This window comes from Dromiciops gliroides, chromosome 1 (assembly GCF_019393635.1).
Source record: "Dromiciops gliroides isolate mDroGli1 chromosome 1, mDroGli1.pri, whole genome shotgun sequence".
NCBI lineage: Eukaryota > Metazoa > Chordata > Mammalia > Microbiotheria > Microbiotheriidae > Dromiciops > Dromiciops gliroides.
The window spans coordinates 22271330-22288774 of NC_057861.1; the positions used below are offsets into that span (position 1 = coordinate 22271330).

General features: G+C 44.6%; 1 protein-coding gene across 1 annotated transcript in view; it reads left to right on the forward strand.

The window, feature by feature from the left end:
- Nucleotides 1–12304, forward strand: part of FBXO21 (F-box protein 21) — a 38946-nt gene extending 26642 nt beyond the window's left edge. The window contains exons 10-12 of the mRNA XM_043969604.1: nucleotides 2820–3010; nucleotides 4649–4806; nucleotides 9309–12304. Coding sequence (XP_043825539.1) covers nucleotides 2820–3010; nucleotides 4649–4806; nucleotides 9309–9496 — 537 coding nt within the window. The 3' untranslated portion in view covers nucleotides 9497–12304. The remainder of the gene's footprint in view (nucleotides 1–2819; nucleotides 3011–4648; nucleotides 4807–9308) is intronic.
- The last annotated feature ends 5141 nt before the right edge of the window (nucleotides 12305–17445 follow it).

Sequence of the window (17445 nt, forward strand, 5' to 3'; positions counted from 1 at the left end):
GAGATCGGCTCCAAGGGTAGCCACATTTTGGCATTTCTGGATTGGACATCAGTTTGGGGATTCATCTAATTGCAGAGATCTTTCTTTCACTTTGTCATTCATTAATCCTTCCTAGCTCAGTATGAAAAAGACTTTGTAGGGGGCAGCTAGGTGGTGCTGCAGTGGATAAAGCACCGGCCCTGGATTCAGGAGGACCTGAGTTCAAATTCGGCTTCAGACACTTGATAGACACTTGATAGTTACTAGCTGTGTGGCCCTGGGCAAGTCACTTAACTGTCATTGCCCTGCAAAAAAACAAAAAAAAAGAAAGAAAGAAAGAAAAACACTGTACCCGAACATCATTGGTCACCAGAGTTAGGGGGAATGCGTTGGGGCCCACAGCAGTATAGTCATATGGGGGGAAGGGGCCAAGGCTGGTGGAAGGGGAAGGGAGGTAGTCACCATGAGGATAGAAATGGAGGGGAAAGAGCAGAAACAGCTCTGAAGACGACATGGTTGGTGGACTGGGGCCTAGAATGGACAATGCTCAGGTTTCTAAGTGTGACTCCATATGTTTTTTGTAGGTTACAGTTTCTAAGCATGGAAACAGCTGGAAGAAAGGTGGTACCATTAACAAAAACAAGGGTGGGAAGGGGAGCCAGGGCCGCAGCAGGCAGAGGGCTTCCTTTGGGGCTTGCTGCCCTTGGTGGGATGTGGGGTCATCTGAGGGAGAAGATGTAGGACCACAGCACAGAGCAGGGAGGACCATCCCAAGGGAGGGTGTGCAGCCTGCCTTGGAGGAGGGAGCACTGCCCTTTTGGAAATCTCCCAATACTTCCCAGAAGGGTTGTAAGGGTCTTCTGGGTCAGAGATGATTTAGATCAGGGCCCTCTTTGGATTTGAGGTAGCAGAGGGTGAAGGCGATGAGCAGGGCTCCCCCTCATTTCAGATGGAGCACCTGGGGAGGAGCCAGCAGAAGAGACAGGCCAAGCACCCATCCAGGCCAGAGGAAAAGAATCACGTGTATTTATAGCGCACTTTAAGGTTTGCAAAGTGCTTGACATATGGCTTCCCAGTTTGATTCTCACGACAATCCTGTGAGATGGACGCTCTTATTATCCCATTTTACAGATGAGAAAATAGAGGCAGACATGATTGGTTTTTGTTTTTCTTTTTGGTGAGACAATTGGGGTTAAGTGACTTGCCCAGGGTCACACAGCTAGTAAGTGTTAAGTGTCTGAGGCCAAATTTTAACTCAGGTCCTCCTGACTCCAGGGCCGGTGCTCTATCCACTGAGCCACCTAGCTGCCCCTGAGGCAGACATAGTTGAAGTGACTTGGCCAGGGTCCCACAGCTAACAAGTTTCTGAGGCTGGATTTGAATTCAGGGCTTCCTGCTTCCCAATCCAGTGCTCCGTCCACTGAATCCCTTGGCTGCCAGAAGGAGACCCAGGAAAATCTTTAATCATAAGCAAGTAACCAAATTCTTGATTTTCCAGAGATCTTCTCATCCTAAGGCTGTGTTCTATTTCAGGAACTCTAATAACTGTCCACTATGGAAAACCCAGCTCAGTGACACGTGTCAGAGGCTTAGCCACCTCTCTCTGCATTTTGTGTTTGGTCTCCTGAGCAACCACTATTCTTAGATCCTAACAACAAGACTCGGTGACTAGCGGGACCCTGTTCACCGAGGAAAACCATTTCAAAGTCCATTTCTCATGAGACTCCTGATTTTTCTGTGACATGACATTTTGAGCAAACTGGACTCCTAATCTAACAAGGGAACAGGCTGTACTGGAAACATCCAGGAGTAGTGCTGAGTGACAGAAATTACATTCTGCCCCTTGCTCACTTACACAAACATTTCTCTAATAAGGACAGTCAGGGTAACTCATAACGACTAACAGGTTCTCTGGACGGATGAGTCAGTCTGGGAGTTCTTAGAGAAACTGTGTGCAAAATGACTCCTGATGTTCAGTGTCCCTGTGCCCTTTTGGTGCCCCCCACAGTGGCATTGGCACCTTGTTGGGGCACTGGGTCTGAAAGCAGTGCCAGCATCTTGGCTGTAGCTGGTCTGTCTCCCAGTTCCTTTGTGTGGCGGGTTATTTTCCTTTTGCATGCATAGAAATAAAGATAGGTTATAACTTGATGGAGACATCCTCTTTGAGCTGTCAGAGACTTTGGAGTTCATGTAGTCCTAAGCTTTGATTTTACAGATGGGGAAACAGAGGCCTGAGGGGTACAGTGACTTGACTCCCTTCAGGCAGCCACTTGATTGCCAGAAGACTGATTCTTAATCCAGTGTTCTCCCCACTGCACTATCTCACACTGTGAATAGACTCAATTTGAAAATTTTCTCAGATCCTTGAGAACCTGGCTGCATCATTAAAAACAAGCCTCCTCTAGCTGTGTGACCCTGAGCAAGTCATTTAACCCTCATTGCCCTGCAAAACAAACAAACAAACAAAAAAAGCCTCCTAGCCCATACTCAGGGCAAATAGGTGGCAAAGTGCCAGGCCTGGAGCCGAGGGTTCAAATCTGGCCTCAGATACATGCTAGCTGTGCAACCCTGCATCAGTTTCCTCATCTGTCAGATGAGCTGGAGAAGGAAAAGGCAAACCCCTCCAGCATCTCCACCAAGAGCACCCCAACCCCAGCTGGGCCATGGAGAGTTGGACCCAACAATGCATTTAAAGTAGAAGTCATGAGACACATAAGCCACTTGGGTGAGAGCAGCCAAGGCTGGAGTTTCAGTGCCCTCGGCGCCATGTTTCCCACTGTGCCCTCTGTCAATAAAAGTGTGACCGAGGGTTAATTCCTGCCCTTGTTGGACTGTTGAAGGTGCTGGACATTCTGCAGCACATCCAGACCCTGGACCCCTCCCAGCATGGGGCAGTCAGCTACTTGGTGCGGCACACTTTGGAGCACATTGAGCGCAAGAAGGAGGAGACTGGGCTGGAGGTGAAGCATCGCTCCGAGGAGAAGCACCGGGACGTCTGCTACTCCATCGGGCTCATCATGAAGCATAAGAGGTGAGCGTGTAGAACCTCCTCCAGGGTGCATCCCCTCAGCTCCTCCCAGCAAGGACCCGCAAGTGTTCTCTTGGGATCCTGGCTCCCAAGGCTCCCCCAAGGCATGCACGTGCACACACACAGAGGCACATATGCACTCACACTCATGAACACACACAGGCACATATGCACGCACACTCGTGCACACACATAGATAATCGTGCACACACATATGCATGCATACAATGCATGCAAATACATATGTGCACACACAGGCACACATACCCATATGCACACACATACATACATACATACACTAGGCCATATCTTCCACCTGTTTCCACTCAGGGTTCCCTGGCATTTTAGTAAGAACAGGGATAGGGACCAGATCTCAGATTTCCTTGGTATGGAGCAATGGTGTCACATGCAAATAGAAACTGACCCGAGAGCATGAGATGGACTTAGAAAACCACAAATTAGCATTATCTTTGTTGTATTGCATTTTTATTTATTTGGTTAAACATTTCCCAATGGCATTTTAATCCAGTTCAGGCCATATTTAGAAGTTCTGCAGGCCCTACTTCTACCTGATGTAAAGAACTCCCAGAGGAAGATAGTCCCTCCATCCTTGCAGGTTGCAGCTGCTCTGCAGCTCATCATCTTAGCACTGCCCAGAGTAATGGGAATAAGTGACATCCCCAGGGTCCCACAGCCAATGGGTGTCAAAGGCAGGGCTTCACTCACTGGCCCTGTATTCTGTTGTGTTTTTTTTTTAAGGCAATTGGGGTTAAGTGACTTGCCCAGGGTCACACAGCTAGTAAGTGTTAAGTGTCTGAGGCCCAATTTGAACTCAGGTATTCCTGACTCCAGGGTTGGTGCTCCATCCACTGTGACACCCAGCTGCCCCCCCTGTATTCTTACAGAAGAACAAGCGCAGCCAAGGAAGTCTGGATCTGAAAAAGATGAACGTTAGTGATTACCTAGTTAGCAGCTTAATACTGACCCTACACTTTTTAAAAAAATAAATTTATGTTGCTTTGTTTTCATGTCACTTTCCTTTCCTATTCTATTTCTCTCTCCTCCTCCTCCTCCCTGGCATTGTCCTAACAAGAGACGGTTGTCCCACAGCCAAGCCTCAGTGATATAAGCAAGTGTCCTCAGGCTTCAGAGTTAGCCAGCAAAGCCTGCTTTCCTTATGTGGAGGCATTTAACAATAGGGCTTCCTTTCCCTCTGACGGTCCTGCCTTAGAATTCCTTCTGTGCCTCCTCCCAGTCTGTCTCAAGCTTCCTCTTGTTCTCAGAATTGGGTCTTCAACTTCAAGGTCTTGTGTTTCTCCAGATGATGTCCCGGGTTTTGTTTCCCCAAGACTTTTTTTTTTCCTTTGCTTTAAAAAAAATTTTTGATTTCTCAATGAGAGGTTTGGTTTTTGTTTTCAGGGTTTTTTTTGTGTCAAAGTAAATCACATGAAAATATATGTGAAGGGAGAGGATTTATAAGGTGCTAGAAAGGCAATGCTGAATTCATGTTCCGCATAGGAGACGGAAGGGAGGGGGATTTGTGGGAGTGGGAGCTGAGGGCAGAGTCTGCCATGGCTTCTGCCTTCCCCCATTTCCACAAGGATTGTTCTTTTTGACCAGTAGCCCGCCTTCTTTCCTTAGGTACGGTTATAACTGTGTGATCTACGGCTGGGACCCAACCTGCATGATGGGCCACGAGTGGATCAGAAACATGAACGTCCACAGCCTGCCCCATGGCCACCATCAGCCATTCTATAACGTCCTAGTGGAAGATGGGTCCTGTAGGTATGCGGCCCAAGGTGAGTCGGCAATGTGGAACTGGGCATTTACTGATGCTCCTGACTCCTGAATGTGCTGAGCAGCGCAGGGTCACCCTTTCCTGGTGCACACGGGATGGCTCTAGATTGGGCACTCCCAGGGCTGATTGTTACCGTCTGAGGGGCCTGAAAGGACAGATTTCTGCATGGCTCAAAGGGATCCCCCTCTAAATGAGACATGAGGACATGACACCAAGCATTATGCAGTGCCACCTCTACCCTGGGCCCACAGAGAAAGGAAGAAGCATCGTAAGAGCCTGCAAACACCAGAGAGAGACAGGGATCCTGGGGAAGCAAAGCCCCAGGAAGAAGTGGGGGAAGGGCTGGGCTGAGTCCTGAAGGAAGCCTACAGGGCAGAGGGGAGGAAGGGGAGGATTCCTGGCCTGAGGGATAACCAGTGAAAGGACCGGGAGTTGGGAGCCAGCTCGTCCTGTGTGCAGAACAGCCAGGAGGCCCTGCTCAGTCTTAGAGTTTGTGGAAAGGAATGAGCTGTGAGAGTCCTGGAAGGTCTGAAGAGCTTTAAAAGCCAAGCAGGAACTTATAGTTGATCCTGCAGGTAACGTGGACGACGTGGTCAGACCCACACGTGGGAAGGTCTGACGGGCAGCGGGGGGGGCGATGGCCAGGAAGGGGGAGACCAGCAGGAAACCCTCAAGTGGTCATCTATCCACGTCCAGTGGGTTGCTTTGTTTCCCAGCATCCAGTGGTCATGCGGTTGTGCTAGCACAGTACTCACTTATTTCCCTATACCGCAGACTTAGGTGTAATTCAGACACAGTGGCAAACGTTTCTGTAGTGTCAATATTTATATTACCTTTACAGCAAAGCCTCACCTAAGAAACATGGAAAGTTTGTCTTTATGGGGGGGGGTTTGTTCACAGTCCATCTAATTTTCTTGGCTTGAGTTTCCCCATATCAAAAACAAATACATGGAGCGGCTGGTGGTGCAGTGGATAGAGCACCAGCCCTGGATTCAGGCGGACCTGAGTTCAAATCTGGCCTCAGACACTTGACACTAGTTGTGTGACCCTGGGCAAGTCACTTAATCCTCATTGCCTTGCAAAAAGAAAAAAAAAAAGCATATATTTCTAGGCTTATTTAGTTAAAACTTTATTTCTGTACCAAGTGCCCTTCTCTGAATTTTCCTGCGTGGCTCTAATAGTCTTATTACTATGAATATGTAAAAAGCTTTGCGAGCCTTCAATCCCTGCCCAAATGCTATTGAATATGAGGATTACGATTAATAGCTCAGCCTTGGAGGGTCTATGATTTTCTCAGTGAGGGCACCCTGACCTCTTATTAAGCCATCTCTGTGAGTCACTTTGGCCAAATTACTTTCATCACTGAGCATCCAGTCTTTGGCTAATGAGCTTTTCCGAACTTACCCAGACTTAGACTCGGGTGACAGATGCACACGCAGGGCTTTTCTTGTCCAGTAGGACACAACTTAGTTTGTCCTCTGCTGCCACAACTGTCTAGAACCCGGGGCCACGCTCCTAAAAACAAGGACGGGGGGGGGGGGGGTTAGTGGAGGGGCACCATGAACAGGGACCCTGGCCAAGCCCTGCACCTCCTACTGAGTTAGACAATGCAATTCATACCAGATGAATTTTAAATACATCAATCCATATTTCAGAGTATCAGGAATTAAATAAGAGACCTGATCAAAACAAGGACCTTTTGTAGCAACTAGATGTGAAGCTGTAGCCACCAGAGGGCGCATGTTGCCACTGTTATAAACTCAATGCAAGAGACCCTAGAGAGGATGTGTTCCAACTTCCTCTGAAGGGAAGGCCTCTGAGAGGCCCGTGCCAGGCCTCTGGAGCAGTCCTCCATTTCTCCTCAGGCCGGGCTCCTCGGCGTTTTAGATTTCCTGAAATACAAAGAATTCTACTACAGGTTGAAAACCTGGTTCTTCAGTGGCTCCCAGAAGTCGGCCTTGCTTCTCTTCCGTGTGGCATAGCCTCTCAAAGGGCCTGGTCCAGTGCAGGGTTTTATGGGCTTTCACAAGTCCATATGTTAAATGCTTTGGCATAATATTCTATGACAGATCTTTCCTTGTCTTACCTCTCTCCAAATAAATATGTTAGGAAGCTTCCTCTTTGCTGTGGTCTCAGTCCTTCTCATTAGATCAATATTTACTTCCTTCTATGATTTCTAGACCCTAGAGATTCTTTTTTTGTTTGTTTGTTTTTGTAAGTCAATTGGGGTTAAGTGACTTGCTCAGAGTCACACAGCTAGTAAGTGTCAAGTGTCTGAAGCTGGATTTGAACTCAGGTCCTCCTGAATCCAGGGCTGCTTTATCCACTGTGCCACCTAGCTGCCCCCGACCCTAGGAATTCTGTGCCATCATGACCAGCCATCTTCATTATCTCAGGCACAGAACTGTGCCCTTTCTGATTTCCTCAGGGCTGCTACTCCTTGCCCTGCCAAGCTGCTTACCTGGCGAGGGGCTTGAGCTGGGAAGTGCCCAGCGACCAGACTTTCTGCTTCCCTCCCTCGGGCCTCTGCCTGCCATGGGATGGGAGCCCCCCTCCCAGCCTCTTCTCTGCCTCTTTGCTGTTTTCCCCCAAACAGTTACTTCTCCTCTTCACATCTCCTGTTCCTCCGAGTCCCAGGGCACCACCCATGTTGCCATATAGCCACACTGTCTATAAACAGTGCCATAAATAAGAAGCTGACTCTTTACCCACCGCACCTCCACCACCCCCAGGAGGCACACAACCAGCCAGCCCATTGCCATGTAATAAAACCTGAAGGAAGCCAAAGCTATAAATTCTTGGCTGAATGACTAGAGAGAAATGAGAAATAAAGTCTGTTGGGGTAAATTATCCATCTGAATTAACTTGACTTTAACCCGCCTGCCTGCTGCGAAGAGAAAGAAGAAGCCTCTCTGTGGAAGGCAGGTGCAGGCATTGCCTCTCCGTAGGCCTCCTAATTCCCTTCTGCTCCCCATTGTCCAGTCTCCCCTTTCTAAATCTGGAAAGCAGAGAATACAAACAGAACATGGGCCCCAGCTTGATTTCCCCCTTGTCCAGGTTTCAGCCCGCTGGGGTTACATCATCCTGAGCACTCGCTCCCCGAGGGCTGCTCACCTCCGAGTCTCTGCCCATCGGTTCCTCTTGCTACTGGTTGCAGATCACCCTCAAAAGAAGGGGTGTTTCCTTAGCCATGACAAGTTTAAAGTTTGTCAGAGACATTGGCGCTCTGAGAGCCGTGGTGTCGTTTGTAGCACAGCCACAGGTTCTCCCCTCGTAAAAGAACAATTCCATGGATTCTTTTTAATTATATGGCTTTGCTTTGATGAGCATTTAGTCCGTCTCTTTATGGAACACGGCACTTCCTCAGTGTGAGAAACTAGTTTTCTTCTTGCTGAGGAAACTGAGGCATTCCACTGGAGACCTGCCAAAGTACCACCAGCATACTCAGGGAACTTCCTGATGCCTCTATTAAAACCAAAGCATTTTCATTTAAAAAGACAAGGCATTATTATTGTTCCGGTCATTCTCCACATCTGGCTATGTAATTAGAGAATGGCAAAGCAGGAGCGGGGATTCTCCTGAGACAAGGAGCAGAGGCTAAATAACTCTGGCTGTTTATAGCATCTTATTAGAAGATCCAAGATCTAGACTAAGAAGGGACCTCAGAAACTCTCTGGCTGAACCCCCTCATTTACAGATCAGGAAACTGAGGCACAGGGCTGCAAAGTGACTTAGCCAAAGGGACACAGGTCGTGTGTCAGAAGTGGTATTTGAACCCATCGCCTCTAACTTCAGAAGAAGTGTCATTTCCACTGTGCATGCTGGCATTTGAAAAACTCAGATTTTTCAGTTCTGGGAGCTGTGGGAAAAGTCATCAGGATTGATGCTGGCTTGTGATGAGAGAAGCAGCAGCACTCAGTGGGAAGCAAACTGGCCTGGGAGGCGGGTTTGAATCCTGCCTGGACATTTACTAACCAAGAGACCAAGAGTGAAGCACTTACCTCTCAGAGCCTCAGTTTCCTTTTCTGTCCAGTGGGAGTAATAATGTTTCTATTCCACAATTCATAGATTTGCCATGAGGAAACAGCTTTTCAAACTTTGTCACTATAGCAATGTCATTATTTACAGTATTCTGTTAGGAAAAGCTTCCCAACAATCAGCTCTCCAAAGTGAAAGGTCTGTGTCAGGAGGCTGTGACTTCTGGTTCAATCTGAAGTCTTCAGGGCTAGCCCCCTGCCTTCCCTCACCTCCCCCACTGAGGCCCAGAGAGATCCAAGTCATTGTAGATAGAAGATCTAGCCCATGCCCTCTGGCTCCAAATGCAGTGCATGAGTCCCTGAAGTGAACTTCCCTCATATAGCCATAGTGTGGCCTTGTAGATGTGGCCTCTGAGGTCCCACCCTCTCTGTGAGTGCCAAGCTGTAGGGAAGCACAACACGCTCCAGAAAAACGCAAAGGTCCGTTTGTGTCTCCACTGTTGATTTGCCTCTCTTCTTCCCACAGAAAATCTGGAATATAACATGGAGCCTCAGGAAATCTCTCACCCCGATGTTGGTCGCTATTTTTCAGAGTTTACTGGAACTCATTATATAGCAAACGCAGAGCTAGAAATCCGGTACCCAGAGGATTCAGAGTTTGTATGTGAAACAGTGCAGAACATCTACAGTACCAAGAAGGAGGACAAAGAATGAGGGTGGACAGAGTACAGACAGTGGGCGAGAGAGTGCCCCTCTGCCATGGCTGCTGCTCTCTTGTGCGAGGCCTGGCTTCTGGGGGCACGTTGTCCCCATGAGCCCCTCGGGCTCCATCTCCAACCAGGAATAGTGGCTCCCTTCTAAGTTAAAGAATCCTAATGCGTGCCAGCACTCTGATACAAAGGTGATGTCGCCCACCTCCAACACGAGTGAAATCCTTGGGAAGGCAGCGCAGTCGGTTGGTGCCACAGCTTGTCCTGAGGAGACAATTTATTAGCAATTATTGTTCTCAAGGTCTTATGGTCAGCACTGTATTTAGCCTCTTACCCATTTTGTAAATCTTGTGCTTAATGTAGTTTGTGTCCATGAACCAGAAGGGGTTAATATGTGTATAAGAATTTTTGAAATCAAATTTCCCTTGGAATTTGTGCAATCGTAAGTCGAATATGTCTTATTTATCCATGAGTTTAAGTAAACTTTTGGAAGTTAACTTGTAAGTGATCCCAGGAATGTGGCTGGGAAGTACTTAGGCCTCTCTCCTCAGAGACACTCATTTCAGTGAGTTTAATGGCCGTTTGAATTTTCTTCCCGATCTTTGACACAGATAAAATGGGAAGCATCAAGTGTGGGGAGCACTGTCCCTTTTCCTGTTCTCAGTTCCTCCTCCTCCTCCTCTTTGCTCACGAGGTCGTGTCCTTACCCCAGCCAGCCATCACTGTATCCATTCTATCACATTAAGCTGTTTCAAGAACATCCATGAGTGGAATGTTCTCTGGTGGGTTTTTCTATATGAAGCCAATAGAGTTGCCTTTAAACTATTTAAATTCAGTAAATGGGACTATTCTTCCCCCAGGAAGTGATCATTGCTATGGGCTCAGCTCAGTGATATATCACTTGCCGCAACATGGACGAGGGCCCATCTGAAGCTTAGAGCCAGTTGGGTGCCATCTCATGACACCTGACCTCCCAAGACCTAAAAAGGGCAGTCTGATGACCAGCCTGCCAGAGAAGGAGAAGGAAACGAGCTGCTTCAAACCCCATAGGAAGTACCTAGGGCCAGAAAAGCATCAGGACAAGCAAACTATAATTAAGTTGCTTGGGGAGAGTCTGCGATGGTAGACGAGTAGTCTGCTGTTGTCTCCTTTTGAGAGTTACTTAGCTTTGGAATGTGGAGGTGCCAGGCATTTATGCAGCTTTGTGAGAGGTTGGATAGACCCCTTGTGCTTGTCAAAAGCTTAGCACCCTCAAATGAGCTAATGCTGTATTTAAGGGGAGTAGATGCTGCTGCCAGACTCAGCTCCTAATCCTTGTGCCTGTAAGCTTGAGGCATTGCAATGGCTGTAGTGAAAACAAGACCGGGGAGATGATATGTACTCTCCACTCCTCCTCATTCTGTCTGTTGACTTGCATGCACTATCTTTTCAACATGTTGATGAATGTTTTATGTTTACACAGTAAAACCCTGGTGCCCAGAGCAGCCCTGGGGAAAGCCACCAGAGACCACTACACACTAAATGAAGGCCACACATAGCGTTAGACAACCTCACGGAGACCATGGCCACCCAGCTCTCACCAGCTCAAAAAGGAGCCATAGCCACTCTCCAAATCCCTCTTCTGCCCAGACTAAAAGCAGGTCACTTGGACTGGAGTTGGAAAGCATAAAAATAAGTGATCTTCTAGGGAGACTCTTTCCTGCTTAAGAGGGAGCACTTGACAATGATATCTTATAGAGATAAGAATCAGAACATGGTTGGTTTTGACTCGGCTGAAACAATTGTAAATATGTATTTAGACTGTTTTTAAATGTGCTCCTTAAGTGACCCTTCACTTGGTTCCAGGACACGGGTACCAGTTCTTAATGTAAGTTGTCCTTGGGGCACGTGATATTTTTCTAAAAGTTTGTTTTGGACCCAACATGCCAATAAATCGTAAGTTTCTCTTTTAAAATTGCCAAAACTTTTGTCCAGTTTAAAGCAGCCTGTTACATTAATCTGTAAATAGAACTTTTACAGTGTTAAAAAACAAATGCCAAATGTTTGGACGTATTTTCATCCCTTTTCCCCAGATGAATACAGACATTTGAATTTTGAGATATAATTAACAAATTACTAATTTCATCCAGACTATCGACAAAGGTGACCTGCCAAATTTCACATGCCCACAACCTAGAAGTGACATGAGAAAAATGTCTCACCTTTTCTGACCTAAAAATTCACACACACCCCCTCCAAAAATTTTATTCTATACCAAACTTTGTATAACACTGGAGAGTAAAAGTGGGATAACTTTGCATGTCTGATTTCACTGAAGGATTAATTTTTACAAGCCTGTGACTAATCATTCAGAATAAATGTTTGTAATGCAAAAAGTTACAGCTTTTTAATTATCACATTGGGTGGATGGGTGTCATAAAATAAGAGGTAGAAAGCACGAGGCTTTGGCGTTTGGGCACATTTAGTTTATTGAAGAAACTTGGTCAGTGACTCTTGATTGTGTTCAAAACAACCTCCCAGTCAGTGTCCCATGAGGCATCTGAGCTATAGCAGCTGAGATTTGGATGGGAGAAAGTTAATCTTGTTGTTCCGATCAGTGTGTACGTTGTAATTTAGTTTGGTTCTGTCTCCCTTGGCTGTGCAACTGGTTCTTTCTATCAGGTCTTCAAAGAGAGAGACATTTTATTTGGAGAGTACTGTTGATCAATCATTGTTATATTTTACAATGTCGACGTAAATCTAACTGTGTTTGCGGTGACAGGCACTTCCAATTCTGGATCGTCTCCCTTTTGCAGTATTAAATAAAATTGTGTCAGCGTTTACAGGCTCTTCTCTCTATCCCCAGACCCTTTGATCCCGAGACTCGTCGATATTCAAGGTGAATGCCTTTATAAGGCCACAAGACGATATTTTGAAATTATTAAGATTGCACGAACACCTGATATAATTTCCTGTGTTTAAGAAGGAAAGAAGGAGGATACACCTAATGAAAAGCCCTCCCCACAAAAAAAAAAATTATCCCCAATATGTTTTGACTAGACAAATTTTTCCATGGGCATTCTAATGGATCATCCAGTCAGAGTACTCTGGTAGTAGGGATCATCAGAACCATGCAGGGGGGCAGGGTATCGCTTTTCAATGCTGAAGGCTGAGATCTTGAAAAGGGAATGCGGTATCTTTTTCACAACTATTAATTTTGTATATCTCCAAGAGCAGTTCTATAGAACACCTAACCATTGACCAGGATGTTTAACAAAAAGATGGCATTGTTTAGCAAGAGTGGGTTGGTTCTTCCTGTGTGAACTATGTAGAGAGATCCTCCCCCACCTCCTCTTCAACCAAGAATGGTGCTGGGGAGCTGATGACAGATACGGCAGTTGCATGGGATGGAGGAGGAAGTGTACATGGTTAAAACGAATAGCTTCTTCTTATTCTTATTTTATTTTTTGGTGAGGCAATTGGGGTTAAGTGACTTGCCCAAGGTCACACAGCTAGTAAGTGTTAAGTGTCTGAGGCCAGATTTGAACTCAGGTCCTTCTGAATCCAGGGCCAGTGCCACCTAGCTGCCCAAAACCAATAGCTTTTTATAAAATAGCATTAAAAATGTTGGAGGAATGGAATGGAGAAGTAGCTGGTAGAGAAGAGATGAATCAAAAGAAAAACATCTGGGGGGAACGGAAGGGAATTCTGCAGGCATTTAAGTAGCTTTCACAGTATTTAATGTTCTTTCTTCCTTAAAGGGGCAGCTAGGTGGTACAGTCGATAGAGCACCAGACCTGGAGTCAGGAAGATGGGCCTCAGACACTTACTAGTTCTGTGACCCTTGGCAAGTCATTTAGCCCCATTTGCCTCAGTTCCTCGTCTATAAGATGGGGACACCCTGAAGAAGGAAATGACCAACCACTCCAATATCTTGGCCAAGAAAACCTCACAGACCATTAAGTCCATGGGGTGACATGGATGTGGATATGACTAGACAACAATAATCTTCCTTGAAATGACTCAAGTTGATGGAAATTCCATATTCAAATTGACAAGAGGAATTTATGAGTCCATGTCATTTTCTGATGCAAGATGTTTTTATTCTTAGACCTGAGGAGTTGGTGATTTTTCACTTCAGTCTTTATATCTTTGAGATCATCATAATTAGCATTTATACCAGACTTTTTAGGACTTACAGAGTACTTTCTCCCAACCCCGTATTTCAAATATTATCCCCACCTTACAGATGAGGAAACTGAGGCCTAGAAATGTTGTACCGTGCCCTTTGTTGCCCAACTAACAGGTGTGAAAACCAAGACACAAACCCAGGTCTTCTAGGATCAAACAAATCCCTGTCTGACTCACCCTTTCCTGCCTTTCCAGTTCCTCTATTCTGTAGCCATACTGGCCTGCTTGAGGCACATGGTGCCTCATCTCCCACCTCCATGACTTTGCCCTCTTCCCCCCATCCTTGGAATGCCCTCCCTCCTCACTTAGGTTTCTTGGAGTCCCTGGTTTCCTTTGAAACTTAGTTCTATCCCCACCTTCCAGAGAATATTTTTTATCCTTCCCTTTCAGTTACTATTGCTCTTCCCTCCAAGTTTACCTTGTATCTTCCTTACATGTATCTTGTTAACTCCCTTGGAAGGTATGGATGTGTGTATGTGTATACATATACATACACACACACACACACACACACACATATACACATATACTTTTCTGCCAATCTTTTCTTTAATACCTTTTATTGACGTCTTAGTTGCCAGTGCTAATCCCATTTCAGATCCAACCCTCCCTTCCAACAAAGAACACCAAAGCATAACCATATGTCATGACCATATCTGACAGCATATGCAGTTGTCTCTTCTAAGAGATCCTCACCTTCTGCCAGGAAGTCTTAAGTTTCATTATTTTTTAGAATTTGCATTGATTTTGCAACCATTTCCTCTTAGTATTTCACAGGGAAGTATATAAATGTTATGTATATTGCTCTCATGGTTCTGTATATGTTACTTTGCATCAGTCCTACAAACCTTCCCATGTTTCTATGAATTCTTCATATCTATTACTTCTTACTATGCATTAATATTGCATTACATTGAAGTTATTGTAGTTTCAGCATACTAGATTTGGAGACAGAGATTCATATCACAGCTCTGCTACCTGTATGACTCTGGGCAAGTCACTTAACTTTCTTGGGTCGCAGTTCCCTGTCTATAAAAAAGAGGGTTGAAGTAGATGCCCCCAGTATCCATATTAACTCTAGATCTGTAATCCCTTGCACCATAGTGTTTTCAGCCAGTCCTAATCAACAGGCACCCATTTTGTTTCTAGTTCCTTACTACTAAAAGAATCACAAATTACGAATGATCCCATGAACATTTATTTCAAAATCACTAATAGCATGAAAAATACAAATAACCTCATATTCTATGATAGAAACACTGGAATCTGAAAGGACTATGGGAATACAAAGACACTTATGCACTGTGGAGAGGTAGAATTGCCCCCACCATTTTAGATTTCAGTTTGGAATTATGAAAGAAGAGTGACTAAACTGTTCATAACTCTTTGACTCATCAACTCCAGTTTGGGGCATATACCCCCAAAGTGGTCAGAAGTCAGCAGTTATTCATAGTCAAAATATTCATAGTAGCACTGTTTTGGTACCAAAGGAAAGTGGATACCCATTGAGTAGGGCTGGCTGAAACATGTCCTTTGACCACTTTTCTATTGGGGAATGACTTTTGGTATTCCATATTTATATCAATTATCTGCATGGTTTGGATAAAAGGCTTTGAGTGGTGACATTCAATGGAAATAGCTTCCCTACTCTAGCATTTTTCTTCTATTTTTGTCTTCATTGATTTCATTCATGCAAATGCATTTTAGTTTTATATAGTCAGAACTGTTTTATCTTTTATGATTTCCTCTACCCTTTGGTTAAGAATTATTCCCCTAGTTGTAAGTAGACAAGCGTGATAATGTCCTATTGGTGGAGTTATCAGTTGGTCTAATCATTCTGGAAAATAGTTTGGAATTATGCTAAGAATGTGACTGAAATGTCTGTACCCTTTGACCCAGAGATCCCAATGCTAAGAGTATGCCCACCCCGCTCCAAGGAGATCAACCATAAAAATAGAGGACATGAAATACTTTAAAACATGTTGAATAATAATAATGACCAAACCTGCCTCCAGAGGTGAGGTTAGAAGGCACCTCCTCACCTTTGTGCAGAAGTGAGGGATTATGGATATGGGACACGGCATATCTTTGGATACCTTTTGGATGTGTTAATTTTGCTGTTTGTTTTATTCCTTCTTAGAAGGGATGGCTCCCTAGGAGGGGAAGGGACATATGGAGAAATGTAAGTGATGCAAAAACAAAAGACATCAACAAATTTAAGAATATTTTTTTTAGGGGCGGCTAGGTGGCGCAGTGGATAAAGCACCGGCCCTGGAGTCAGGAGTACCTGAGTTCAAATCCGGCCTCAGACACTTGACACTTACTAGCTGTGTGACCCTGGGCAAGTCACTTAACCCCCATTGCCCCCCCCCAATTCTTCCCCTAGCCATAATTTTGGAAAATGCCAAATCTTGATTTCTTCTAATTTTTAAAAAATAGCGTGACCTCTTCTATTTAGGTCATGCATCCATTTTAAGCACATTGCGCTATATAGCATAAGGTCTTGGTCTAAACTTGATTTGTGCTAAACTACATTCCAATTGTCCCAGCAGTTCTCTTTTAAAAGGAGCCCTTCCCCTAGTGATGTATGTCTTTCAAACACAGTATGACTGGTTTTGATTTCTTCTGTTTCTCTCTCATCCAGCCCATTCCCAGCCCCAATCTTCATCGACTTTTCTCTTTTTTAACCAATGCCAAGTAGTTTTGATTACTGTTGCTTTATAAAATAGATTGCCATGCATATTTTTCTCCTGGTTTCCCTTTCAATAACTTTTTCCTCCAAATGAATTTTGTTGTTGTTGTTTTATCATGTTTTATAAAGTATTCCCTTGGAATTTGAGTTTTATAGCACTTAGTCTATTAATTTAGTTAGTGTAATTAAAAAAAATAATTACTGATATAATTCAAGTGACTATCTCTCCAATATTTTTCTTCCTTTATTTCTTCCAAGAGTGCTTTCTAGTTGTTTTTTTCTTTTTAATCTTGTATGTCTTAGTAGATTATTCCTGAATATTTTATACATTTTTAGTTATTTTTAATAAGATTTGTCTTCTTTTTTCTTCCTGACTTTTGTTAGTACTCTATAGAAATACTCATGACTACCTTGCTAAAAAGCTTTTGTTTCTTCTTGTTTGCCAGTTTTCCAGGGTTTTCTAAATACACTGTGTCATCTGCAAGTAGAGTTACTTTGTTTCCTCTTTGCCAGTGTTTAAACTTTTCATTTGGCCCTCTTGCCTCATTGCACTAGCTAGCTCATACAATATTGAAGAGAGAAGGCATCTTTGTTTCACCCATTTGAATTTAGAAAGCTGCTAGCGTTTCAGCAAACAGTGTTAGCTCTTGGTTTTAAGCATATGCTTGTGATCATATTAAGGAAAGGTCTTACATTCTTGTCCTTTTTATGTGGTTTTAACATAAAGGAAGGTAGCTGGGTGGCACAGTATGGATAGAGTTCCAGGCCTAAAGTCATCTTCCTGAGTTCAAATCCAGCCTCAGACACTTACCTGCTGTGTGACCCTGGGCAAGTCACTTAACCCTGTTTACCTCAGTTTCTTCCTCATCTAAATCAACTAGAAAAGAAAATGGTAAACCACTCTAGTATCTGTGCCAAGAAAACCCCAAATGGCATCACAGAGTCTGACACGGCTGAAAACAAATGAACAGCAACATAAACGCAGGCTGTATTTTGTCAGACATTTTCTGCATCTACTGAAATAATCATATACTTTTATTATGGTGGTCATTTATATGATTAATTATTACCATTGCTCTAATGTTGAATCA